Genomic DNA, 27,201 nt, shown 5'->3' with positions numbered 1-27,201 from the left:
CCAGCAGATGATATAAACTAAAAAATAAAGTTCTTCTGCAATATTTCATCCAGAGATGAACAAGGCGTGCTCCCTAGTACCTCACTGTAGCTAAGCATCCTGTCAACTGGGACCTCAGGGAAGGATGGTTTCTAGAATAGATCGTACTGTCATACTCTGGGCAGCACAGATATCGTCTGAATCTCATGGGTCTAAAACAGTTTAGAACTGCAGCCCCACTGTTCATGGCAAGTTCCCCTGCTCTAAAAAGGTGGGTCATAAAGCAGGGAGGGGAAAAAATAACATTGAAGTAGAGGTTGACAAAGAATAGGGGGTCTCCAATCTTCCACTCTTGGGTGACTTCCATAAGCTACATTAAATAGAAATAATTTTCTAGGCTCTCCAGAGCCACACATGGCAAACTCAAAGCCAGCACAGAAAGCATGATTCAGTGTTTGAAAGAGTAACATCTGCTGTGTGCAAGATGATTTAGCCGATGGATTATTCTTATGCTAGCTCTCTAAACATATACAATCCTCTTTATAAACAAACCATCATGCTTCTAAACTCATACCATCAAATCCTTTTCGATTTCTTCATACAGCCCAGCTATCCGTTCATCCCTCTCATCTGTGGCAGCATTTGCATCTTCAAGCATCTTCTGCCACTCTTTAAAGTACTTGTCATCCAGATCTCTGTAGGCAATGGCCAAGGTTCGAAGGCCTTCCCCTGCAAATTCCTGCCAGAACAGACATTGATTTAGGAGCCATCCCAAAATAATCATTATAGCAAGAAGAAGAACAACAACAATAATGGGTAGAAAGTTTTGCAAATTCACTTTAACCCAAGAGCACAACTTGTCTCTCCTGACCTTCAAGTTTTTAGCCCCCTTAGAAATGGGAGATAGTGTTTGCATTTTGAATATTATTTGTATTGGGTTAAAAACATTCAGGGGAGCTAGCCCTCCCCATAAAAGACAATTAAAATGCCTGTTGAAATGTCACACTTGAGAGGTGATTAGTGGTGCCTGTGAATTGAAATGTCCATTTGAAGCAACATATATATTGATTTTCAACCTGTCCCCCGCCTGAAGGAAGTCCCCCTGGCAATGAGAGGAACCCAGCCTGTTTCACAGCCCATGGTTCTCAGCTTCCAGTGGAAAGGAAAGGACCCTCAGAGGAGCCACAGCTCTCGAATCAAAGGCGGAGGCTGTCCACAGAGTCTTGTCACCTTCCCCTAACACTACAGCTATGTCTGAAATGAACTTGGTCCTATTTTTGCTTGTCCTTGAAACTTTCCACAATAAAAAGATAAGAGTCAATAATAGATTAATAAATAAATGTTAGGTAATAGAAGTTTAAGCCTGTGAATTAAGATTATGTTATAGTAAGCTCTAGGGGAAAAGGGGAGAGAGCGGCAAAAAGTTGATATAAATGTTTGCTTTTGGGAAGTAGGACTAGAAGTGGAGGCTGACTTTTCATTCCAGATCTCCTGTAATTAAAAAAAAAAAAAAGCTAGCCCTGGCCAAGTGGCTCAGTTGGTTGGAATGTCATGCCATACACCGAAAGGTTGTGGGTTCAATTCCTGGCCAGGGCACGTACCTAGGTTGTGGGTTTGGTCCCCAGTTGGGACATGTACAGGAAGCAATTGATCAATGTTTCCTTCTCACATCAATGTCTTTATCTCTCCCTTCCTTTCTCTCTAAAATCAATAAACATATCCTCGGTGAAGATTTTTTTAAATTCTATATAAAAGTTTCACTTTAATAATAAAAATCGTTTAAGACTTTAAAGACACCAGGTCAGGTTAGTTTTAAAAAAATTTTATAAACTGTTTTCTATGAAGTTTGTATTTAATAACAGATCACATTAGTGGGAGAATTACACTTTTCCTTTTTTAATCTCAGTAAACTGGCAATCTTAAATGATACTTCTGGTGCTTTCCCTTTCTAACCGTAAAAATAAAGAAAGAAAGAAAGAAAGAAATAAATAAATAAATAAATAAATAAATAAATAAATAAATAAATAAATGTAGGAGACTGGTAGTAAACCATAAAAATAAGAAAGAAAGAAAGAAAGAAAGAAAGAAGGAAGGAAGGAAGGAAGGAAGGAAGGAAGGAAGGAAGGAAGGAAGGAAGGAAGGAAGGAAGGAAGGAAGGAAGGAAGGAAGGAAGGAAGAAAGAAAGAAAGAAAGAAGGAAGGAAAGAAAGAAAGAAAGAAAGAAAGAAAGAAAGAAAGAAAGAAAGAAAGAAAGAAAGAAAGAAAGAAAGAAAGAAAGAAAGAAAGAAAGAAAGAAAGAAAGAAAGAAAGAAAGAAAGAAAGAAAGAAAGAAAGAAAGAAAGAAAGAAAGAAAGAAAGAAAGAAAAGTAGGAGACTGGTAGTGGCCATGTCTCACATAGCCATGAGAGCCAGAAACACATGCAGGTTGCTCTGGGGAAATGCTAAAACCCCTCACTTTGCCTCGGCCTCCTGGGGCCATTTTATGGGCCTGCACACTGTAAGCATTTTTATAGCCATTTCTATGCCTTTGGGTATTGCCATTGAGCATATCTTCTGTGTGTTTTAGCTCACGGAACACACACAGGTTTCTGAGCATGCACAAGTTAAACCATGACACATCCTAATTAGGTTAATGGAAAGCAAAGCCAGTGTGCAGACTGCAATGATGTGGTTTAGCCCAGAAAGACCATGAGAAAAATTCTCCAAATTTATCTTGTAGGCAGTTGGTAGCACATTGGATATTGCAATCACATTTATAAGCCCTGCCTTCCAGGACCACCCCTGGCTCCCCTACTGATCTGAAAATGGAGTCACTGTGGTCTAACGGTCTTTTGTCCTCTTAATTTGCATAATGCTTCTTCGCCTTTAACTTGCAACATCACTGGGCATCACAATGCTTTCCTCTCTGTTCTGCACAATAGTGAATCAACTCTAAGAAGACATTACAAAGGGGAACAGATGATTTAAGTTATTTAATTAGCACATGAAACACAAGTTGGATCCTAAATGGGCATTTGAGCAAGGTTGTTTCCTATCATTAAACAATTTTAAATCAATAATTAAATATAAACTTAAAACCTCAGAATTCAAAAGCCAAAATAAACAAAGCGAACGAAGCAAAGAGCAAGTTAAATTGATTATTACCTGTAAAAATTTCTCTTGCGTAGAAATGTAAAAAGACCAAATTAGCTTCCTATATTTTTGTATGAAAGGAAAATGTATGAAAATTCAGGGCCTTGGTGTTTGAGCAATAGCAAAAGTCAGATACTTATGATTCCAATATTGTTCTCATAAAAAAATTAAAAAGACCATGTCGGCCTTCTGGAAGAGATTAAAACAAAATCAAGAATGCTCTCTTGGAAAGAGAAAAACAATAGCTATGTTTGTACCCAATATTACTAAACCATCATTCTTTAAACTTAAAGTCAGGCAGAGTTTTTGAAATTTGTTTGTTTGTTTGTTTTTTTAAAGACTTGGGGAATGTTTTGTATTAAACATAGGGCTTGACAAAGAACACAAACCCTCAGTAATTTTTTTAAAGGAGAGAAACCAATGAGGAAATGAGAGTTTTGGCCAGTTGCCCTTCAAGTTCATATTGGGTTAAACAGAACCAACCTCAAGCAAGTACTAGGAAGACAATTGAATCTCAGGTTCAGACCAGGTAATGTTCCTATTAATTCATACTCCTTTTCAAAAACAATTTGCTAAAGATCACCCCTGCTTCCCTCAGAAAGCTTTTGGAAAGAAATTATGCATAGCTGCAGAACGTATACAATTGGTAACTTCACCTAGGGAACATAAGGGGCTCACAGTCATTTATGTCCTGAATAAAAGGACCATTGGAAAAGAAAATTGGCTACAGAGACTATTTTCCCCTCACCCTTTAAACACATCCCTAAGATTTGCAATGGGGATGATCATAAGAGATCCGTGGGTGCCAGACACAGTGGAAGAAAGGTGAAAGCAGCTGTCCAGCTCTTCTTCCTTGAACCAGTCCAGTCTCCCAACGGGCACAGCCCCACACTACAGGGGAGGTAGAGCAGGTTTGCCTAGGTGTCCTGAGCCTTCTCCTGGCTGCAGTTCAGGGACCCACATTCAGTGGCTACGTCTCAGCTGTGTTAATCCACCTGTGGTGAGACCAACCAGATTCTCGGCAGGGCAGGGGGTGGGTCCAAGTGCAAGTTTCCAGATATTTACTGGCACGGTTCCCTGTGGAACCACTCTCCACATGTTTTCTATTTCAGAAGTCAGATCATTTAGCTGATATTTTTTAAATGAGACCCAACCATAGAAAGTGGCCAAAGGGCCGTTGTGCAAACCTTAGACAGAGGCACTTACACTGATGTGGTCTGACGTCAAAGTCAGAAGGTCTTCATTGGATGGATGAAGTTTTTCAAACAGAATAGTGTCTGCTCCTTTGGAATAAAGCTTTATCTGTCCTTCCGGGTTTCGAACTGAAAATAAAAAAGTTTGGAAAGCAGATTTTAATCAATTAAAACCTGTCAAAACTGGGCTCTCCCAAGGCTCTAGCAAGGCAACTTGGAAATGGGCATAATGTTTTAGCCAGTAGTAAAATATTCAGTGTCTTTGGTTAGAAGGTCACTCACTACCTAAGTCACTTGGCTTTATTCCTGTTTTATTAACTTAGAAATATTTCATCTACTGGAATCCTTTGACTTCCCCAAACTCAGAAACAGTGTTTTTATTCTGGTGTGTATGACTGTCCTATTATCCTTGCTTACTGCTTCTGTCAAGGGTTGATACATTTAAATTAAGCCTGTATTGAGTTGCTTTATTTGCCTGTCTCCTGGCGTGAAATTCAAGACCTACTGTAGAAATAACAATCAGTGCTATGCCAAATGATCTCCATATGCATTGGTTTGTGCATTAGTTCTCGGCCTTTGCTAACAAATTTCTTTACCCCCTTTACGTCTTGAAGAAACCCTTTCTTTCTTGGAGGTTCATTCTTGAGTCAAAATTCTGGCTCTAAGCATGCCTCACAGAGGGCCTTCAAAATTAAAGTTTCTATCTTCTTCTCACTGGAAGTCTGTATTAGTATGGCTTTGTTTTTAACCTGCCCCCACAGAGTGTGAGGACGATAGCCCTCACCAGGCTCACCTCGTCTCCAATCCCCAAGCCTTCCCCTGGATGTCCTACAGGTTACTGTCAGACAAGTCTTTTTTAAAACGCAGGATACTTGGCCTACCTTTGGAAGCCTGGTTTTATAGCTTGGCATATGTTAGGCACTTAACTATTTGTTGAATGAGTAAATGAATGACATGACATACGTATTTCTTTCCAGGAATGGGCTACAATGTAAGACAACTGGTTGGGTCACAACTTCATGGGATGCATACTCTGACCCTCAGAAGCTCCATCGAGTCATAGATTATACATGCTTTCCACTTAATTATACTTTTTTACTAAAGATAGAATGCCTCAAAACAGATGAACATAAATATGGACTACTATTAATTTAATAGGATACAAAATTTAAGCTTGATTTAAAGGAATATAAATATCATAGTACAATAGATTACTTCGCCCTCTAACAACGCTCATCAACACTTCATCTAATGCACCCTGGACACTTTTTTGAACTGTGGCTTGTCTAGGTTCAACATCTCTTCTAAGATCCTTGGTCAGTTTCCTGGTTGCTGTAACTCATGCAGTTTTCTTGTATTTAGCTCTAATTGCCCACGTTGAGAGGAAAAAAGCAAATATGCAATTTGTCTAACCGTTCAAGTGGGTGAGGGGACATTTATTCCTAGGAAAGACTTCTTCTTACTCTTATAACAATTCAACTTAATAGTTTCCTCATATTTTCTTCCTCACATCACCAGAACTATAAAAGCAAAGTAGGTATAGCTTACATTTGCCAGTGTGACTTCTCTATGACCTTTTTTGATAGTCCAAACTAGGACATCCATTCTCAAACATTTGGTTCTCAAAACTCCTTTACACTCTTAAAACTTCATGAGAACTCCAAAGAACTTTTTTATGTGTGTTCTATCAGTATTTACCATATTAGAAATTAAAACTGAAAAATTATATTATATTAATGGTCTTATGACATATATAATATTACTATATAGTACATATATACTATGTATTACTATAATGATAATTATATACTACAATGTTATTTTACTATATAATATTACTATAATGATCATTATTAGAGTAATAAATCTATTATATATTATATTAACATAAATAAAATTTCTATGAAATATAACAATATTTTTCCAGACAATAGAACTGAGTTTGGAGACTGGCATTGTTTTACATCATTACAGGTCCCTTTAATGCCTGGTTTAATAGAAGACAGTTGGATTTCATATCTGTTTCTGCGTTCAATTTGTTGTGATATTATACAACATGTGGCTTTTATAAAACTCCACAGAATACTCATGAGAAAAAAAGGATAAAAAAGACACATAACATTAGTATTATAGAGTTTGGGGAGCCCTGGCCAGTGTGGCTCAGTTGGTAGGAGCGTCATCTGGGAACCAAAGGGTTGTAGGTCTGATCCCTGGTCCGGGCACATACAGGAGATAACCAGTCATTGTCAGTGTCCCGCATCGATGTTTTTCTCCCTTCCTTCCTCCTTCCCTTCCTCTGTCTCTAAAAACAGTGAAAAATGTCTTCAGGTGAGGATATATGTGTACATAAAATGTGAGGTCTGTCCTGAAAGTACCCATCTGTGTAATATGAAAAATGGAGACACTATTGAAGAAGATACAAGATACAAGAAACATTGTACACGGGACAATGACAACTCAGTTCCCTTCAAAGTAAGCATCTTAGGACCTCACACAGTTCTCCCAATAGTCATTAGCTGCCCCATCATACTTTCCTGAATTGCATCAATATTCAATAAATCTCTTTCTTTTCAAAGGTGACTTTAGTTTTGGGAAAAGCCAGAAGTTGGAGGGCAGCAAGTCTGGGATGTATGAGGACTGAGTCACCTGGCTAATTTAATGTTTCACAAAAAAACTCTGAGTGAGATGTGATATATGAGTGGGTACATCGTCATGATGAAGCTGCCAGTAACCAGTTGCCCATAGTGGAGGCCTTCTGAATCATCTGAATAGTTTCCGCAGAGGAACATTCAAGCTTAACACAAAATTTGATGCAGATTCATTGCTCCACTCACTCAGTCATTTTGAATGCAATGGCCACACAGTACACATACTCACACAACAGTGTCTACAACCTCTACTGACTAGTACAGTGAAGTCATCATTGTTCATGCATGCACATTCCAACCCACTCTCCTTGGCTGCCAGGTTATATCAATGTCATGTAAACAATTCTCATTATATTACCAATGGTGGGACTTCTGTATCCTCTGGAAAAAAACTCAACATTCCCTACAGTTTCCAAGACCACACATTGAGAACCACTTGTTTATGGAAATCATAAACCCATTATGATTTGTGCAATCCCTTACCATCTCTTAGTCTCAGTTTGTACATGTGAAAAGATATTTTTAAAACTCTAAATTTTAAGGTCCTTTTTGGCTCTACAATTTTCTTATTCAACAAAAACTTTCCATCTCTGATGCCTTCTCTTAACCCAGCACTAATCCCTTTAAGGGCACATTTTCTTTCTTCAGTAACTAGCTACTCCTCCTACATCCCCAGCCTCAATAACCAGATTTACCATTCACTTGGTCCACATCAGATACCTGGCCATCATTCAAAGCTCCTCCCTGTTAAAATCCACACATTCATTTAAAGTCATGAATTCCTCTCTGTCACCTTCTTTCTTGCCTAGATTGTCACATTAACCTAAATGATTTTACCCTTTCCAGCCTTACTTCCCCCATACTCTTCTGTCATCCAGACAGAATCATCTTCCCACTATTGCTTGGAATCTTGCAATAAAAAATTGGAATCTTGCAATGACCTTAAATCAGGTGCATATTTCTTAACATGGCATAAACAGAAATCTTCAAGATCTGGCCCTTCCTAGCCTATTTCCTACCCTGCTTCATCATCTTCCCAACACTACCACACAGAACATTTTTCAGTTCCATCTTCTCCTTAGCTTCAAGTCCCTGGAACATGGTGAGCACTTAATAAATATTTGTTTAATTGAGTTGCATTATAATTATGCAAAATTCATTGAAAGCAGCAGCTATGCCTTTGTGACGTAAGGGAAAGAAAAAGGTCAGAAATAGTTACAGGTTTATGCTATAAGAGTAAGTGCAATAGCAACACTGTGAAGGGTGATTAATAATTCTGTTTCACCATATCTCAGTGGGGTGCCTGTTCATACATTCATACAGAGGAAGGCCTCACATATGGCAGTGCAATCTGTCCTTTGGTAACCATTAAACAGTTTAGGGTTGAGCCGCCCTATCTAAGGATCATGCAAGGGCTTTTCAAGAGCTGTTATAATTTATTCATCTTTAATGATTATCTGACACTTACCTGTAGTCATAACTATCTTTGAATTTTATTTCTGTATTTTTATTTACATAATTAGTAGAATCTATACTTCTAAAACTATATAATGAGATATACATGCTTATCAATATAGAAGATTTTAAACCCTCTTACATAATTCTCTATAGAAATCTATTTTTATTTGCATAGCTCTAAATTAAATCAGGATTCTTGCTCCAAAATGAGAGTACTACTGGTATACATTTATGGTTCAATAAATAATAGGCAAAAAAAGAAGGAGGAGGAGAAGGAGAAAAAGGAGATGAAGAAGCAGTACAGCAGCAAATTTCTAAGCCTTCACATCAGGGTGTTGTCCCCACAGACAAAGCATGTGACAATCATGAGACTGGCATTGTTTTTTGCCTCGTTATCAAACAGAGACTTTTCTACCCGCACTGAATCCTTTTTTCAGATTCCGCCAGATTAAAAACCAAATAGAGCCAAAACAGAGCCCTCAAGCCTGCATGCGTTTGTGGTGGAACATTACCTTTCCTCATATGGGATCTATTAAGGCAAACATCTGATGTTTGTGGTTAGGCTGTGATTTCTCCACAGCCTGTAATGGTGACTGATGCTGGGGAAAAGCCAAGAGTTTCCCTGTGTAGCAATCTTAGGTTTTTGTCAACACCCTCAAAGCCAGTGCTGGGCCAACCCAACACCAATAACACCTCCCCCGAAGCTGTAAATGGAAGATAATTCCCTCTGCTATATTAGGTGGACACTTAGAGCCGCATGTCTGTTTGTCGGCAGCATCCGTGATGACTGCCTAGAGCCTGTTGTCAAAAATGCAAAAATAAGTATCTACAGATGATGTTTGGTTTTGACCTGCTGAGAGCAATCTCCCAGGGCTAGTTTCCAGTAGTTAAAGATCCAACCCTCTGCCTCTACAATTACATACGCACACGTTTTCAGCAGTAGAAATTGATTTACTATGAGGATCAGAATATTCGTAAGTCACAAAGTACAGGGTAACATTATATTTGAAAATCATTTACAGAACATAGTGTGTGCCAAACTCTGTGTTTGGTCCGAGGAAGCTTAAGAAGACTAACGCATAGCACCTGCCTTCAAGTAGTACACACTCTACCAACTGAGAAAGTCACAGGGCTGGTATTGCACTCATGTCAGGAACATGGGGCTCAGGAGAACAAAGGAGAATACAGTTACTTGGAGAGTAGGAAAAGAATTGAGAGACCAGGCGGCATTTGAATTAGACATTACCAGGTGTGTAGGAGTTTTTTAAGAAAGAAATGGAGAAAAGGAGAGTTCTAGGCAGGGGAAATAGCACACGCGAAGGGTGTAGAAGTACACAACCCATGCCGGGAATGCTGAGGTCTGACGAGCTGGAGCATAGTATCTGGGGAAGTGGAAGAACAAATTGTGGTCAAATTGCACATAATCTTGAATGTCATCCTAAAGACTTTATTCTCTAAATTCTAGGCAGTCAGCAAGGTTTTTTAAGAAGATGATGGCAAAATCAGCCTGGAGTTTTAGTAAAAATGCCCTGGTGTCAGCATGGAGGATTATTTCGGGGGTGGGGGGAGAGACAGTTTTGAAGATATTGCAATAATACAAGCAAGCATTAACTAAAGTTAACTAAAGCATTAACTAAAGCCATGGTCCTGAAAATTAAGAGAAAAGGAAAGAAGGCCTTTACAATAAAAAGGAGCTTGGGGGCCATTTTTAGAAAGTTTACTATAACACCTTGAGAAGGAACAACTCAGAAACAGGGTAACTACTGAGGATTCTATAAGGCAAGAGATACTGAGGCCCCAGTGAAGAGAGTAGCAGAGAAGGAGAGAGGTTTGGAAAATGCTCCAAACAGCTCTGGGGAATTAATGAGCAGTATTTGATGACCTATTAGTCTAGGGAAGTCACCCGAAACTGTGGCCCCCTGACCAGCAGTATCAGCATTGGATAATGTGGGAACTTATTAGATATAAACTTTTTAGGCCCCACCCAGATCTATTGAATCAGAAATCTGAGTCTGAGTACTGGCAATCTGTGTTTTAAAAAGCCCTTCTGAGAAGCACTTTATCTGTCCTTCCATTCTAAATGAAAACTTTGCTGGATAGAGCAATCTTTGTTGTAGGTCTTTGGTTTTTATGACTTGGAATACCTCTCTCAGATAAGACCAAAGTCAAGGAGTTCATCATCACCAAGCCCTTATTATATAAAATGTTAAAGGGACTTACCTAAGAAAAAGAAGATAAAAAAGATGAACAGTGAAAGGACAGCAAACTCACAGTTATCAACAACCACACCTAAAACAAAAGCAAATTAAGAGGACGGCTAGATCAGGAGCAGAACCATAGAAATGAAGATCACATGGAGGGTTAGCAACAGGGTAGTGGGAGAAGGAGAAGAGGGGAGAAGGTACAGAAAATAAGTAGCATAGACAGTAGATAGAAAATAGGGGGGAGGGTAAGAATAGTAGGGGAAATACAGAATCTAAAGAACTTGAGACACGTGTTCATGAACTAAAGGGGAGGAATAGTGGGGGAGGGGTGTGCAGGGTAGAGGGGAACGGGGGGGGAATAGAACAACTGTAATGGCATAATCAATAAAAAAATGTTTTTTAAAAAAAGCCCTTCTGGTGGTTGTGATGGGAGCTAAAGCTTGAGAACCACTAGCCTAGGGGCATAAAGGAGTTGAGGTGTCAAAAGTAAGTGAGCTACAATAGGGGTTAAGAGGCCAGACTGTGGAGAAAGATAGATCCGAGTTCATTTATTTGCTCTGCATCTTACCGACTGTGTGACAAGTCATGTGACAGATGTGTGAAAATCTTTGGTAAGTTACTTAAAATCTTGGAGCTTTAATTCCCCCATCTTCTAAATTGAATAACATACTATTGCAAGAATTTAATAGAATAGTTCATTGTAAAGTGTTCAGTTTACTGATAGGCATACAGTAAAAAGGGATGGTTAACAATTTTAATAAGGGCTATAGAAAGAGCAATACCTCTGAAAGAGAGTTCTATATTAGAACTATTGAATTTGAGGTAACCATAGTACAACCTAGTGGTGAAAAACTGAATCCAGGGGAAAACTGAAAATATTTGTAGACCTCAGAGAGAGATTAAAGCTAAAGAACTATGTAGGAAAGACTCAGAATATAGGCAGTGGCTACAAACATGTGAGTGGTCAAGATTATCCAAGAGGAGAACAGAAAGTAAGGAGAAAAAAAAGACATCAACACTGAAGAATAGGACAGAGGGTAGTAAACAAAGGAGCTGGGGAAAGAAAAGACAGGACAAGAGGAGAACTAGGAGCTGGTGAGGTTGCAGAAGCCCAAAGAGGAGTGTTATGAGAAGGTCAATAGTATCAATATTACAAAGTTTTAAAAGGTAGGTAGGTAAGTAGGTACATAGATATGTAGATGATAAGATGGATAAATGGATGGATGGGTAGATGGATAATAGGTATACGTAGGTAGATAGATAAAGAAGACAACTGCTGGGGAAATTAGAGGAGACTGGAAACTTCTGAGAAAGCGTTCTTCTTGAGTGGTGGCAGCAGAAGCCTCACCCTAATAGGCTGAAAAGAGAAATAAAGGTGAGGAGCAAAAACTGACCTTAGAAAAATTAGATTGTGATGCAAAGAAGATGGAGTGGCAAAATTTGTGGAGGTTGGAACATGAAAAATATCTTTAAGGAAACGGGATGATAATAATAGAGTTGTAGGATGAAAGAAGAAGTTAGTGATAAAGAAGAAATCAAAGACACAAAGAAGGAAGGGGACTGGGTAGAACCTTCAGCTTTGAAAAGAACCAAGAGCAGAAAAAAGAATGAGTAAAATGACAGCTTGGGGATGAAGGAAGAGGATGGGGGAAAGTGGAAGGTGATGGTGCACATTTCTGAACAGCTCTATTTTTTTAGAGAAACAGAAGACGAATTTAGTTTCCAAGAGTGAGGAGATCATGGCAGAGTCAAGGACTTGAGGAGGGGACAAAAGATTAGAACATTTATTATAAGGACTGGAAACAGGAGCAAAGTAAGGATGAAAAGTACATTGACATAGCACCAAGGGTTAGAGCAAGTTAAAAAGCATTATCTGTTGTGATGCTGATACAGTCTCAGGTGATCATCTCCAGCAATGCAGGTAAGCAGAGTAAATGAATGAAAATGAAGAGGCTGATGATGATGATGATGTTCACAAAACAACAATGTTGACAACTTCATGTGCCATGTAAGTCAGGAACTTGCCCTGCACCAGTGTTGTGTAGTGATGAAATGAATGGGCTTAGCAGTCAGACCTCCTAGATTTGAATTCCAGCTATTCCAGTTCAAGCTATGTGACATTGGGAAAGTGGCTCAATTTCTGTGTCTCAGTTTTATTATCTTCAAAATATCATAAAAATACAACACAGCTTTTTTGTGACAATTAAATCAGTTCATGTAGAGCAGGGGTGTCAAACTCATTTTCACCGGGGGCCACATCAGCCTCGAGGTTGCCTTCAAAGGGCCAAATGTAGAGCTCCTTGCTCCTAGTTAAGAAGTAGTTACATTTATAAAGTCCTAAAGTTGCATTCAGCCCTTTGAAGAAAACTGTGAGGCTGATATGGCCCCAGGTGAAAATGAGTTTGACACCCCTGAATTGTAGCGCATTTAGAACAGTGCTGGACACATAAGTATTTGTTAAATGTTAGTTGTTACTACAGTGGTGAGGCTGAGGCTAAGTTGAGGGTGACAGAAGTTCATAAAGTTATAAACATATCGTAATTCTCAGCCTATAACCAAGAATGAAGTCATCCTTGAGAAGCATCAACATAACAATAGTACTGTACTATCGAAGATTAAAAATAATCTTAACTATCAACCATACCTATGACAGACATCCTTTTCCTGATATTGTTGAAATCCAAAAAGGCAAGCAGTTGGTAAGTAACTAGTGTTCCCAATTCTTCTATTGTTATTGTCTCTGGGGTCCGAGACTTAAAAATGAACCCCAAATGTCTGGCAGCAGTCACTAGAGCCCCTTCATCAGGTGATTGAACTTGATAAGTCAACTGTCCTAAAAGGAAAAGAAATAAATGTATTAATACTAAAAATAATAGCTAACATTCAAAGAATGCCAATGCCAACTCTAACTCACTCTTCAACACTGAATTCCAATGCCAGCTCTAAAAATCAGACCTTTTCCACTCACCAACCAGCTGGACCAGGTGCTTATTCTGTGGTATATCCATACCAACAGTTTAGCCCTTGTCATCTTATTAAAAAATACTTGCCCTGGCTGGTGTGGCTCAGTGAATTGAGTGTCAGCCTGTGAATGGAAAGGTCACCAGTTCAATTCCCAGTCAGGGCACATGCCTGGGTTGCAGGCTGGGTCCCTAGTTGGGGATGTACAAGAGGCAGCAGCTGATCAACATATCTCTTACACATTGATGTTTCTCTCCCTCTCTTCCTCCCTCCCTTCCCTCTCTCTAAAATAGAATAAATAAAATCTTTTTAAAAAAAGAAAAGAAAACTTGTTACTGAGTATGCCTTTCCACTCTGCTGGAAGTTTCTTAGGTCAGAAACCACATTTTTGTATTTTCAGTAACAACAGATGTGCCATGAAAGTTTTATAAGCTAAAATACTTAATATATATTAACTCACATAATTCTCATGGCAAGCCTTTGAGATATGGATTATTAAAATGATTATTTTCATTTATACTGCTGAAACTTATAACTAAAGAAGTTATGATTTTTGCAAAGTTACATGGTCAAAGAATAATGGAGCAGATATTCCAAACTCCACTTCAGTCGGCCACTAAAGACCTTTCCATAAGAAGGTATCTAAGAAATCCCCTGGAATTGAAAGAATCAAATCTGATGTTAATCCTTGACACTTGACACTGTGTATGTGTTGGGGTGAGGGTGAGAGGGTAGAGGAGAGAAAAAGAAGAAAATATAAACATAAACTTTAAACAACGGTATGTATAAAGTAAGCCCTTGTACATAAAATTAGTATATTATCTTTGTATGTAAAAATAAATTTTAAAAAGTAGACAGAGCTAGACCCATATTTACTGATTTATAGTGATGGTCATGATACATTGTTAAGAAAACAAGTTGCATATTAATGTATATACTGTGATTCCTTTTCATTAAAAACAAATATACCACCTTCATACCTGGAACTGGAAAGGGTAAAATGATTCACACCAAATGTTACCATTGGCTACCCCTACATTGAAATGATCAGAAACAACACATACAAATACTTAATAGATTTCCAAAAATCAAACAGGGGCATGAAATTAGGCAGATTTGAAAAAGAAATAAAAGTCCTATAGAAATTAAAAATCAAAAACTGTAGATTAGATACAACTAGAAAAATAATTAGCATACTGAAAAAAATAAAGTTCCAGAGTATATCCCAATAGGATAAAGAAATGGAAAAATGAGAGACTTGTTCAAAGAGAGAGTAGAGTGAAGATATCTAACATTGAAGATCTGGGAGGAAAAACTAGTCAGAGGCAATATTTGAAGAAATATGGCTGAGGAAACTCCAGAAGTGATGAGAGATGACATTCTATAGATTCAAGAATCTCAATGAATCCCAAGCAACACGTTTTTTTTAATTTCACACATATACTAAGAAAATGATAAAAGAAGAATCTTAAAAGTAGCCAGGAAGAAAAGACCAATTACCTTCAAACCAAAATTATACTTACAGCTAACTACACAGTAATAGAAATAGCAGCCAGGATACAGTAGAATATCTTTAATGTCCCGAGGGAAAATTGTCACCTTAAATTTCTACACAACAAAACATCATTCAAGAAAAGGGGTGAAATAAATTTGTTTTCAAACAAAGGTTTTGAGAATTTGCTACCAGTAAACTCTTCCTAAAAAAAAAATTCTAAATAATACACTTTAAGTCAACAAAAGACCAGAGATGGGAAAAGCATTGAAGAACATGGAAATTGGTGAGTAAATGAATAAATATAAGCAAACATTGATTATAAAAACAAAAATAATATCCTGTGATATTAGAAAAGGAGACACATGATGAGAAGAACACTATACCATATAAATCGTACAGGGTTGATTACTGTTGAAGAGTCTTAAGATCCTTGCTTTGTTCAAAAGAAGGTGTAGAATTGATAAGTTCATTATGCTAAAATTTCTAGACTAACCATTAAAAATACTAATAAGGATATATTGCTCCAAAAACAAAAAATGAAGAGACTAAGAAACAAAAATGGGGCAAATATAACATACAAAATAAAATGGTAGAAATAAATATAAATATATTAACACATATGTTTAATACTTAAAAATCTAAAAATACCAATAATCAATAAAAGTAAATAGACTAAATGTTCCATTTAAACTTTAGTTTATCAAACTAGATATTTTTAAATGGTGGAAATACTGGTTCACATTAAAATTATGTCACAAGAGATGTGTCTAAAACATAAAGAAAAAGACACATTAGCAGAAAAGAGTGGGAAAAGCTAAATAATGCAAATATTAACAAAAGGAAAATATCTATAACAATATTAATAACAAACAAAATAAACTTTAAGGTAAAAATATTACTATAGGTAAAGAGGATCTATATATGTATATTGATAGAAATTTTAAAGAACATGTAAGTCTAATCTCTAATAACATAACCTTAAAACATATAAAGCAAACATTGACAAAACTACAAATAGAAATAGACAAATGTACCATTACAGTTGATGATTTTAGCATACTCTCATTAACTGAGAAATCAAGTAATCAAAATAATCCACAGAGATAGAATATTGAGCATACCATTAATAAACATTATCTAGTGGATATATTTAGAACCTAGTACCCAATAACTGTAAAATGTACATTCATTTCAAGCACACATGAAACATTTATGTAAATTGAATACATACCAAGCTATTAAGCAAGCCTCAACAAATTTTAAAGGATATAATAAGGTAATTGAAAATGTAAAAAATATATTAATTTTTTAATTCTTTAATTGCCATTCACTAAAATAGAAAAATATAAGCCCTACTGAAGCTCTTGTACTTTCCACTTTTCTGCATCTGAAATTTCATACTGACACAGGGAATGAGAATGTCAACTTTTCCAAGTTATTTCTCCATGAAACAATAGCACATCAATAAAAGCCATTGATAGACAAATAAAGATGGATCATATATATATATACATACACACACACACACACACACACTGGAATATTATGCAGCAGTATAGAAGAAGGAAATCTCTCTATTTGCAACAACATGGCTGGATATAGAGAGTATTATGCTAAGTAAAATAAGACAGAGAAAGACAAATACCATATGACTTCACTTATATGTGGAATCTAAGAACAAGCAAGCAAACAAAGACAGACTCAGAAGACAGAGACCAAAAGGATGCTTACCAGAGGGTGGGGTGGGGGTAATGAATGAAAAGGGGAAGGGGACTATAGTCAATAACATTATGATAAGTTTACACAGTGACAGATGATGACTAGAATTAGTGGGGTAATGACTAGAATTAGTAAGGTATAAAAATGTTGAATCACTATATTTTACACCTGAAACTAATATAATCAATATAAGATTGCATAACAAATATACATAAACTAAATAAAATAAAAATAATACAACTATAAATTATACAATAATTATTGTTTTAAGTTTGTTAGATTTGGGCTCTGTTCTTTTGTATAAGTAACATATGAGAGAAATTTACTTTTTTCAATATACTTTAACATACATGCACTTAAGTTATATATCTTATAAATAAAGCTTTAAAAGAAGAGCAAGTATAATTTCCCCCTTCTCAGTAATATAATCCTTCACTTTAGGATTTAATATCTGAGTGCAAGAGACAGAAGTGGTTCAAAGGATACATACATTTACCTCTCTACCTTTATATGACAGAAGAATATATTAGCCAATACCCACTAGAATGGGTAAAATTTAAGACTGATAATGCTAAACATTTCTAAGAATGAACTGGCATCCTCATGCATTAAACACAGGAATATAAAATGATAAGACCATTTTTTAAAAATAGTTGGTGGTTTCTTACAAAGTTAAACATACCTACACTATGATCTGGCAATTTCCATTATTTACCAAAAACAAATTTGTTAAATCTTTCTTAAGAGACATAAAATTGTTTATAGCAGCTTTACTCATAATAATGCAAAGTTGGTAACAACCCAAATGTGCATGAACAGAGAATTGTAAAGAAAAAAAATATGGTATGTTCAAACAATGCAATATTACTCAGTAATAAAAAATGAACTATTATTAATGGATATGACAACATGGGTAACAAAAACACTACCTTGCATGAAATAAACCAGACACAAAAGAACATATACCAGATCATCCCATTTATATGAAGTACGAGAACATCTTGTACTTCATAACTCATCTTTGATGATAGAAATCAGGGCAATGGTTGGCTGGACAGGGGTTGGCTGGTGTAGACTGGAAGGAAACATGAGTAATCTCTCTGCAGTGATAGAAAAGATTTGTACCTTGATTGGGATGATGGGTATAACGGTATATATAATCGTCAAAACTCATCAAATACACTTAAGATCTTTGTGTTTCATGGCATTTAATTATATCACATTATGATAAAATTAAATACTTGAAAAGAAAAATGATTATTATTAAGCTACAAATTTGAGAAATGTCTGAGAAATAAAAAGTAGATTTCATTAATGAAGAAATAGGAAGAAAACCACAGCTCAAAGCAAGAGCAGTGCTCATAAATTCTCCAAACTCAGAGTCAAAAAAAGAGGAAAGCAGGTGTGGTCTTGGGGGAGCATTGGTAAAATTAATTGAATTCCACTCAGCACTCCTAGACCATTTGGGCTCCTCCTCCGGTCAGCTTACTCCAAACAGCAGGCTGCAGTGACATTCACTCCCAAAATAAAATGTTGAAAATATCCTTCAACACAAAGTGTACCATCTATTTAAGGAAAGCTCAAAGATTTGTTGGGTCTGGAGACCAGGCTGAGAAGAGCCTGAAATAGCTCAGAATTCCACAAGGATGCAAAAAAAGAAAATGAGAAGGAGCTCAGTGAATCCGATGTCTTCTCCAAGGCCAGACCTTAAGTACAAATCTCTCTCAAATGGGAGTTCTGGCACAGACTCCCAGCACAAGATCTGACAAAAGAAAGTTAAACTCAGGTAGCATATGAAGTCCAGGAGAGGGGAATTCCTCACCTACATGACTAATGTGTATTTGGCCTCTCCCCAACCATCTTGGCAGGCAGGCTGCTGTAATCAGAACCAACATTAACCATGAGGCAAACAGGGACTCGCAAACACAAATGAAATCAGGTAGCCACAAATCACAAACATTGAGAGCAACATAAAAGCTAGACACAAAACTCAAATAATAACATTCCATAAAATGAAAACAGAAAAAATTAAAGTGGAGAAAACAAAGAATATTTCAAATTAAGTGTAATTAATATCTTCAAAGATATCTAAGAAAAATGTCATAACATTAAAAACAGGTTACAATTAAAATAAAAGAGCATGGGAAATGAAATAAAGACAGACATAAAAGAAGCTTGCTTGAAGGTATTGTAATATCCTCCAATGAAATATGATAAATTATTATTAGCATTAGTATTATAAAGATAAGTTTAAATCATAAATATAATCATGTAAATCCTCACAGCAATAAAAATGTGTGGAATGGGTTAATTCAGCATTATCAAGGGCAGAACTATGGCTGACTATAGTTCCAACAAAGAAAAAATATATAATATATACAAATGTATGTATGCACATATATACATACATGTCTATCGCATGTATATGCATATGAGTACATACAGTCTACAGTCTGTATATATTTCACTTTTGAGTAAAATTACTTGGGTAGCACTTTTTAGTAAATAGTTGGTAGTAGAAAGAAAAAATAAGTTGCAAATAAAATAAATTGTGCTCGAATGAAACAAGAAGCTAGTTCATTAACACCATTACCTACCTACCTCATTTCTTCAATTTTCAAGTGGCCCAGCTGATTTTGTTCTATTTTAGGAACCCTGAGCTCTAAACAACCGTCTCACTGGGAAAATTCATTCTAAGCATACACCTGATGGTCATCTGTATTTATTATATGTGCATATTAATAATAAAAGATAAGTAGAAAACATGTGGGATATAAATAAATACAAAGAAAAAAGCTAGTGTGCTAGGTAAGCCCCTTATGCAAAGTTGTATTCTTAATTAGAAAATCCAATTCCAAAAACATTAAATAAAAATATTAGTTCTGATTTAAAAACCAAGGCTCACCACTCAGACACACCTTCATTCACTCACCTGCACTGTTTTCCTCTGACATTACAGTGTGGCAGAGAGCAAGTAGCCGCAGAAACTCATGCACTTTGGGATCGCCCAGTTTGATGGACTCCATCAGACAGTGGTCGGAGAACTGAAATGTTTTATCTCCCTGGGGGTTGACTGAGAAATCCATAGGCTTTTTTTTCTGTAGGGGAGCAACAACAACAACAGCAACAACAAAACTAGAACTCATTTCGACAATAATCTTTTAAAATTCAAAAATATTTCCTGTAAGCATTTTTAGTGCACATATGATTTTTCAGCCTCAAATGCATGGCACTAAAATGACTTTCTGTTTCCCCGTTACTGTTAAATACTATTTTTCCTTTCAGAGACATGCAGTAAACAGTGACTCTTCAGAAAGCATATGAGGGAAAATATCCAATGGCTATAAAGATCCTCAGATGCTTATTGCAACTCCAAAATACAAAGATGCCCTGAAAACTAAAAGCAGTTTTCCAAAATTTACTCAGTAGCAAAGCTTCACCTGACTTCAATTCATTTTGGCAGCAATATCTGACCTGGAAGGACATGTCTCTAATTATAGATTGTTTCGGCCTATTTAGTGTGAAATAATAGTTTCTGAAGCAAACATACTGTGTTTGACTATAGAACACTTTCTCAGATCTCACTGGAGATACTGCATAATATAATGCAATGACAAAATTAAAATTAGGATCTCGAGATATTTTGCACTCACATGTTCACTGCGGCATTACTCACAGTATCCAATATGTAGAAACGACATAAATGTCTATCGACAGACAAATGAATAAAGAATATGTAGTAAAAGATCCAAAATCATGGTAAAGTAGGTGAAAGCTACACCCACCTCCTCCCAGGACCAAACTAGAATAACTAAGCTGCAGTACAGGCAACCTGAAGGACCAACCAAAGACTGGCTAAACAGAAGTTTTATAACCAAGGATTTACAGAAGACACCACATCGAGACTGGAAGGAAGAGCAGAGGTGTGAAAAGAGCTGGACCCACGCCCATGGGTGGCAGTTAAGATCCCAGAGGGATATCTCAGCTGCAAAGGTTCCCCCTGAGGAGCGTGGGATCTCAACCCCACCCCAGGCTTCCTAACCCAGAGCACTAGAGCTAGGAGAAGGCACTCGAATAACCACTGGCTGTGAAAATCGGTGGGGATTCTGTCCTCCAGGGAGAGACAAAGTCTGCTAGAGAAACAGTGCCCTCTTAAAGGGTCAATGCACAAAATATCATTGGCAGCCACTCACCCTGGGCTGTAGGGGAGGGAGGGCAGAGTGGATCAGAATCATGGGAAAAGAGACAGTGGTTTGTGGCGCTGGAGAGAGAGATGAAGGGACAGCCGATAGGACCTGTGCTGAGTCCCTCGCCCACACCACAAATGCCATCTTCCCTGGGTGGAGCACTCCCCTCCATACAGCATCAGCCTGGGGGAGTGTAGTAGCCCCTCCCTCTGAACTCCCCCCCTTTGGAGCTCACAACCTGCTAAAGAGTTGGGTGCTTGGGCAAGGGTTTAGAAATCCAGGGAGACTCAGGGCATATCAGTGACTGAGTGGTGTGGCTCTGGGACAGGGGCCACACCTCTCTCCTTCCCCCAAGAATGACCAGCACTCCCTCTCTCAGGAAATCCACCATTCCTACCCTCATGACTCCCAATGGCCCCTCCGTGCTGAACTCAGGCTTCTGGAAGAATCTGGAATACACTATGTTGTATGGCTCTCAGATGGGGTGGGACATTTTTCCCTTATCTTTTCACTGGTGCAGAGCCCTCCCTTCAAATGACCAAATCTTGGTCTGTATGGACCTGCAAATTCTCCTGGCTTCATCCTCATAATTTCCTGAGACACTGCCACACCACAAAGGTCTGAGAGCAACTGGCTGGTGGCAGTTAGACATAGTATATCCTGGGACTTTTACTGAATAGCCTCAGACCCAGCAGGGGCATTGAAATTGAACTTGTATCAATCTGGTGAACATAACTCACACCTACCTGGTGACTCACTGAGAACCTTCCTCATGCAACTTCTAGAGGCCCTTTCAGTGACTGAGCCTAACAGGCAACCAGAAGGCAGAGGCAGGCAGAAGTGGATCTCAGCGTACGTTGGCCCTTTTGCTGACCTGCCCCCAGACTCAATACTGATAGAATCTCGCATTGGTGCACAGCTTGGCCCTTCTCATGCACACCCAGGCCCAGCAGAGCAGCCACAAACTGTAGATCATTTTGTAGTTCTGAACAGTTGCCCAGGGCCAGTCAGAAGCAGTGTCTGACACTGAGCTGCACCAGAGCGCCTCTCAAGAGACCCCAGAACCAACACACCCAGTGGCCAGCTTCACAAGACAGCATTGGAGCAGGGTCCAGTTGGCTTCACAAGTGGTATATCTCAAGAGATATTTCAGCAGACACCAGACTCTGCTGAAGCAAGTTCTGCTTAGTGTGTCAGCACCTACACAGTAGCTTATACACTGGGGTTGAGGTCAGCCACACAGTCTGTCAGCTGGAGAGTCGAAACCATGTACAAACAGGCCAATAGCAATCAAGAGTCAATTATAACAAGAGGGCTCACATAACCCACACAACCCCAGGTTATCAAGGAGACTGTGCCACTGAATCCCACAGTACACCTACTACATACGACCACCCTACCAAGTCTGGGGAAACAAAAGATCTTCTTAACACATAGAAACAAACCAAAAGAGGTGGCCAAAATGGGAAGACAGAAACATGCCCCAAATTTTTAAAAAATCTACAGGGAAAAAACACTAAATGAAATGGAGGCAAGCAATTTAACAGATATCTCAAAAAAATATTTACAATTATGCTCAAGAAACTTAGTGATGACTAAAGCAAACTTGGTGAGAACAATGACAGCATGACGAAGAACAAGATAATCATAAAGAACTAGTCAGAAATGAATACAGTGTCTAAAATGAAGAATACACTAGAAGGAATAAACAATAGGCTGGATGAAGCAGAGGATCAAATCAACAATTTGAAACACAAGATAGCAGAAAACACCCAATCAGAGTAGCAAAAGGAAAAAAGAATTTTTTTAAAAATTAAAAAATGAATAGTTTAAGGGACCTCTGTGACAATATGAAGCATAACAACATCCACGTCACAGGGATACCAGATGGACAAGAGAGAGAGAACAAGAAATGGAGAATTTATTTGAAGAAATAATGACTGAAAACGTTCCTAGGCTGGTGAAGAAAACACACAAGTCCAGGAAATGCAGTGAACAGAAAGAGGCCCACATCAAGACATATCATTAAAAAAATGGCAAAAGTTAAGATAGAGAATCTTGAAAGTAGCAAAAACAAGGCAGTTAATTACTTTCAAAGGAACTCCCATAAGAATGACAGGTCATTTTCAACAGAAATATTTCAGGCAAGAGGCATTGGTATAAAATATTCAAAGTGATGAAAAGCAAGGACCTACAACCAAGACTACCTTAACTAACAAGGCTTTCATTTAAAATTGAAAGAGAGGCAGGACCATGAGGCTTTGGTGAGGTTTGGAACCACGTGGCTTTGGGTCTCCCTTTGCCACACAGCTTATTAATCTGAAAAGAAAGATGTAGCAGCGATGCAGAGCTCTCTCTCAGCAGTTTGGAAGAATGCAGGAGAGATGCTGCAGAAAGGAAGGGGGTGAAAGGACTCTTGCTGGTGGGCCATGAGAAGGTGCCATGTGGTTTTGGATTAAGAACAGGAGATCCCGGTGACACAACTGGTGGTGCTGGGGACTGCGGGAACCTGCCAGCTGAGCACGGATTACTGGGAAGAACCAGGGGCTGCCTGAGCCACAGACTTTTATTTCTCTCCCTGAGATATGGCACCCCAGACCAGGCAAAGGGGGGAAGGAAGGACATATGTGTGTATTTGTGGGTGTTTTAAGGGATTTGGGGATTTTTAAGAAAGACATTAAGTCATTATTGTAAGTCTGTATAACTTTTCAATAAATAGTTCCTTTCCTTTTCATATATATATATATATATATATACACACACACACACACACATATATATATATATATATATATATATATATATATATCTCAGAGAGAGAAATAAAGAACTTTGCAAACAATACAAAGTTAAAGGAGTTTGTTACCACCAAATAGTATTACAAGAAACTCTGATGGGTCTTCTTTAAGAAGAAAAAAATAAAGAAGGGAAAAAAACAGAGAATCACATATAAACAATAAAATCCGATAAATACATACCAATAATCACTCTAAATGTAAATGGCCTAAATGCTCCAAATATAAGACATAGGATAGCTGAATGGATAAAAAAATCAAGGACCACATATACATTGTCTACAAAAGACCCACATCAGAGCAAAAGGTGCACATAGACTTAAAGTAAAGGCATAAAAAAGACATTTTATGAGAATGAAAACTAAAAGCTGAATTAGCAATACCTATATGACAAAAACACTTTAAAACAAAGGCTATAATGAGAGACAAAGGAAGACACTACACAATGATAAAGGGATCAAACTAACAAAAGTAAATAACCCTTGTATAGTAAAGCAAAAGTTGATAGACATAAAGGGAGAGGTCTACAATAATAGTCATAGCAGAGGGTTTTCACACCCCATTGCCATCCATGGATAGGTCTTCCAGACAGAAAATCAACAAAGAAAGAACAGCCTCAAATGACACACTTAAGCAGATGGATTTAATTGATATCTTCAGAGCATTTCATTCCAAAGCACTAGAATGTACATTTGTTTCATGAGTACAAGGAACATTTTCTGATAGACTATGTTAGGACACAAAAGAAGTATCATTAAATTTGAGAAGGTTGAAATCATATCAAGCATCTTCTCTGACCATAATGATAGGAAACTAGAAATCAATCACCAGAAAAAAACTGAAAAATACACAAAAACACAGAAGCTAAATAACATGTTACTAAACAATGAGTGGGTTAACAATAAGATCAAGGAAGAAATCAAAAGATACCTTGAAACAAATGTAAATGAAAGCAAAAGAACCCAAAACCTATGGCACACAGCAAAGGCAACCCTAACAGGGAAATTTATAGCATTACAGGCCTACATCAAGAAACAAGAAAAAAATCTCAAATAAACAATCTAACTTTACACTTAAAGGAACTAGAAATAGAAAAACAAATGAAGCCCATGAGTAGAAGAAAGGAAACAATAAAGATCAGAACAGAAATAAATGAGTCTAAAAAAATATATATATATAAAAGAAAAGAAAAACAAAGTTAGAAGGATCACAATACCTGATATCATTCTATACTACAAGTTTATAGTAATCAAAACAGCCTGGTGCTGGCATAAGAACAGCCATATAGATAATAGAACAAAACAGAAAACCCAGAAATGAGCCCATGTCTTTATGGTCATTTAATATTTAACAAAGGAGGAAAGAGCATACGATGAAATAAAGACAGTCTCTTCAATAAATGGTGTTGGGAAAATTGGACAGGAACATGGAAAAAATTAAACTAGACCACCAATTTATACCACACACAAGAACAAACTCAAAATTAATAAAAGACTTAAGTGTAAATTGTGGAACCATAAAAAATTGAAAAGAAAACATAGGCAGTAAATTAACCTCACTCATACTTTAAAAAATTAATATCAGAATGATTTTGATATAATGTTTTTCAAGTACTTTGCCAATGTTCAAACTCTGACAAAACCTTGTATTGATGAGGGCATTTATGGGAGGGTACATGGTATAAATTCTAAAGAGGGTAACCTGGCAACATTTATTAAATGATAAATGCACATCCTTTTGATTTAAGAATGCATTTCTAAAAATGCAGCTTGTTAGAGAGTATAGAATCCATTTGAAACAGCACAGGTATATACTTATTTTTTGCTGCATTTTCTTCACTAGCAAAATAAGAAATATCCTGAATGTCTGAATGTCTCCATACATAAATTACAGAACATTAATATAACAAAATACTATTCATTCATTAGAAAGAATAAAACAGCACCTTTTTTTTTTACTGATCTAAAAAAATCTCCAAGATACATTGGTGAAAAAGGAAGTTGAAAAACAGTATATACAAGTATATATTACCATAAATAATGGAGAAATATATTTGCTTGCATATACATGATTATCTCTAAAAGAATAAAAAACAGTGGGAACTCTGTGGTTGGGGGACCTGAATGAGGAGGAATTTTGAACCACATGAATCTATTTGTTTTAATATTATGTATCTCATCTGGTCATAATGAAAATCAGGCCTCCAGGAACTCCTCATTTTTTAAATTTTTTAAAAGATTTTATTTATTTATCTTTAGAGAGGGGAAGGGAGGGAGAAAGAGAGGGAGAAATACATCAATGTGTGGTTGCCTCTTGCACACCCCCTACCGGGTACCTGGCCCAAAACCCAGGCATGTGCCCTGACTGGGAATCAAACTGGCAACCCTTTGACTCACAGGCCAGCCCTACCCATTGAACCACACCAGCCACAGCTGGAACTGATATTTTTTAAATGTATGCATAATTTGAATTTAAAAGTAAGAATGAAATATTATCACCTCCACACCTTAATTATGTCTGGCTTCTGATCCATGTCATCATGTACTTCACCTGCCAAACAAAAATTGAGAATTAAAAATAAATGAAATTGAGATTTAGACATTTAGTCTCAAGGGATACACTTATTTATTAAAGCACTACTACTGGGTGGCACTATGAGTCCAAACAGACTTTGTGAGTGTTTTCCAACTGTGATCCTCAACATGGTGCCCTACACAGAGAGATACTCGCATTTGTCCAAGATAGAACTAATATGTAATATACATGTAAACAAAATACAAAACTTGTGATTACATCTTTCTAAAATTTTTTCAGCTTGTTATTACATCATCTGAAGTATTTCTCAGAGGCAAATTTTGTCTTCCACTTTATCTCCATTGTTGGGGAATCCAAAATTATAACCTATACAGACCAATTCTCATGAATGCTTGAATTTGGAGGGAACATCTTTGTGTATCTTGGTTGGGGCCAGATACATCTGTGTAACATGAAGGTCAGATGAGCATGTAAACTTTAAACAATATCAGCGCCTTCTGTAGGCAGAGAACGTAGCCAACTATGTATCAGAGCTTTAAAAATTTCTTAGTATAAAGCCAATATGTGGTTATTATAGATATTTGTAAAATACAGGACATTTATAGTAGAAAGTAAAAATTATTAATAGCCCTGCCACCAAGAGATAACCAGTATTTTTAGAGTTATTTTTGGGTTGATTATATGCATGTGCATTTGTATATATGAGTGTATACATACATTCATCATACTATTCATAAATTTATGTTTCCTGCTGTTAACTAGAGTATGAAAATGTCTGTTGTCATTAAGAGTTCTTTGTGAATTTAATTTTGAATGGTTGTATGATAGTCCATGTAGCATAATTTATTTTAGATTTGCCCTATCTGGAGGTTCCTATGATTTTTTTTCTACCTTTT

The 27,201-nt window shown here is 37.1% G+C and overlaps 1 protein-coding gene across 6 annotated transcripts in view; it reads right to left on the bottom strand.

Annotated features, from left to right (window-relative positions):
* Positions 1 to 27,201, bottom strand: part of ATP8B4 (ATPase phospholipid transporting 8B4 (putative)) — a 234,997-nt gene that overhangs the window by 46,957 nt on the left and 160,839 nt on the right. For all 6 annotated transcript variants that reach the window (XM_037156463.2, XM_037156465.2, XM_037156462.2 and 3 more), the window contains 5 exons: positions 26,277 to 26,320; positions 19,721 to 19,886; positions 13,258 to 13,446; positions 4,317 to 4,432; positions 554 to 718 (listed from right to left, as the gene is read on the bottom strand). In XM_037156463.2, the coding sequence (XP_037012358.2) occupies positions 554 to 718; positions 4,317 to 4,432; positions 13,258 to 13,446; positions 19,721 to 19,886; positions 26,277 to 26,320 (680 nt within the window). The remainder of the gene's footprint in view (positions 1 to 553; positions 719 to 4,316; positions 4,433 to 13,257; positions 13,447 to 19,720; positions 19,887 to 26,276; positions 26,321 to 27,201) is intronic.

This window comes from Artibeus jamaicensis, unplaced genomic scaffold (genome assembly GCF_021234435.1).
Source record: "Artibeus jamaicensis isolate MK-2021 breed Jamaican fruit bat unplaced genomic scaffold, CSHL_Jam_final contig_548, whole genome shotgun sequence".
Lineage (NCBI taxonomy): Eukaryota > Metazoa > Chordata > Mammalia > Chiroptera > Phyllostomidae > Artibeus > Artibeus jamaicensis.
Note: the sequence above shows the minus strand (reverse complement) of the source record. Positions and strands in the feature narration are given on the sequence as shown.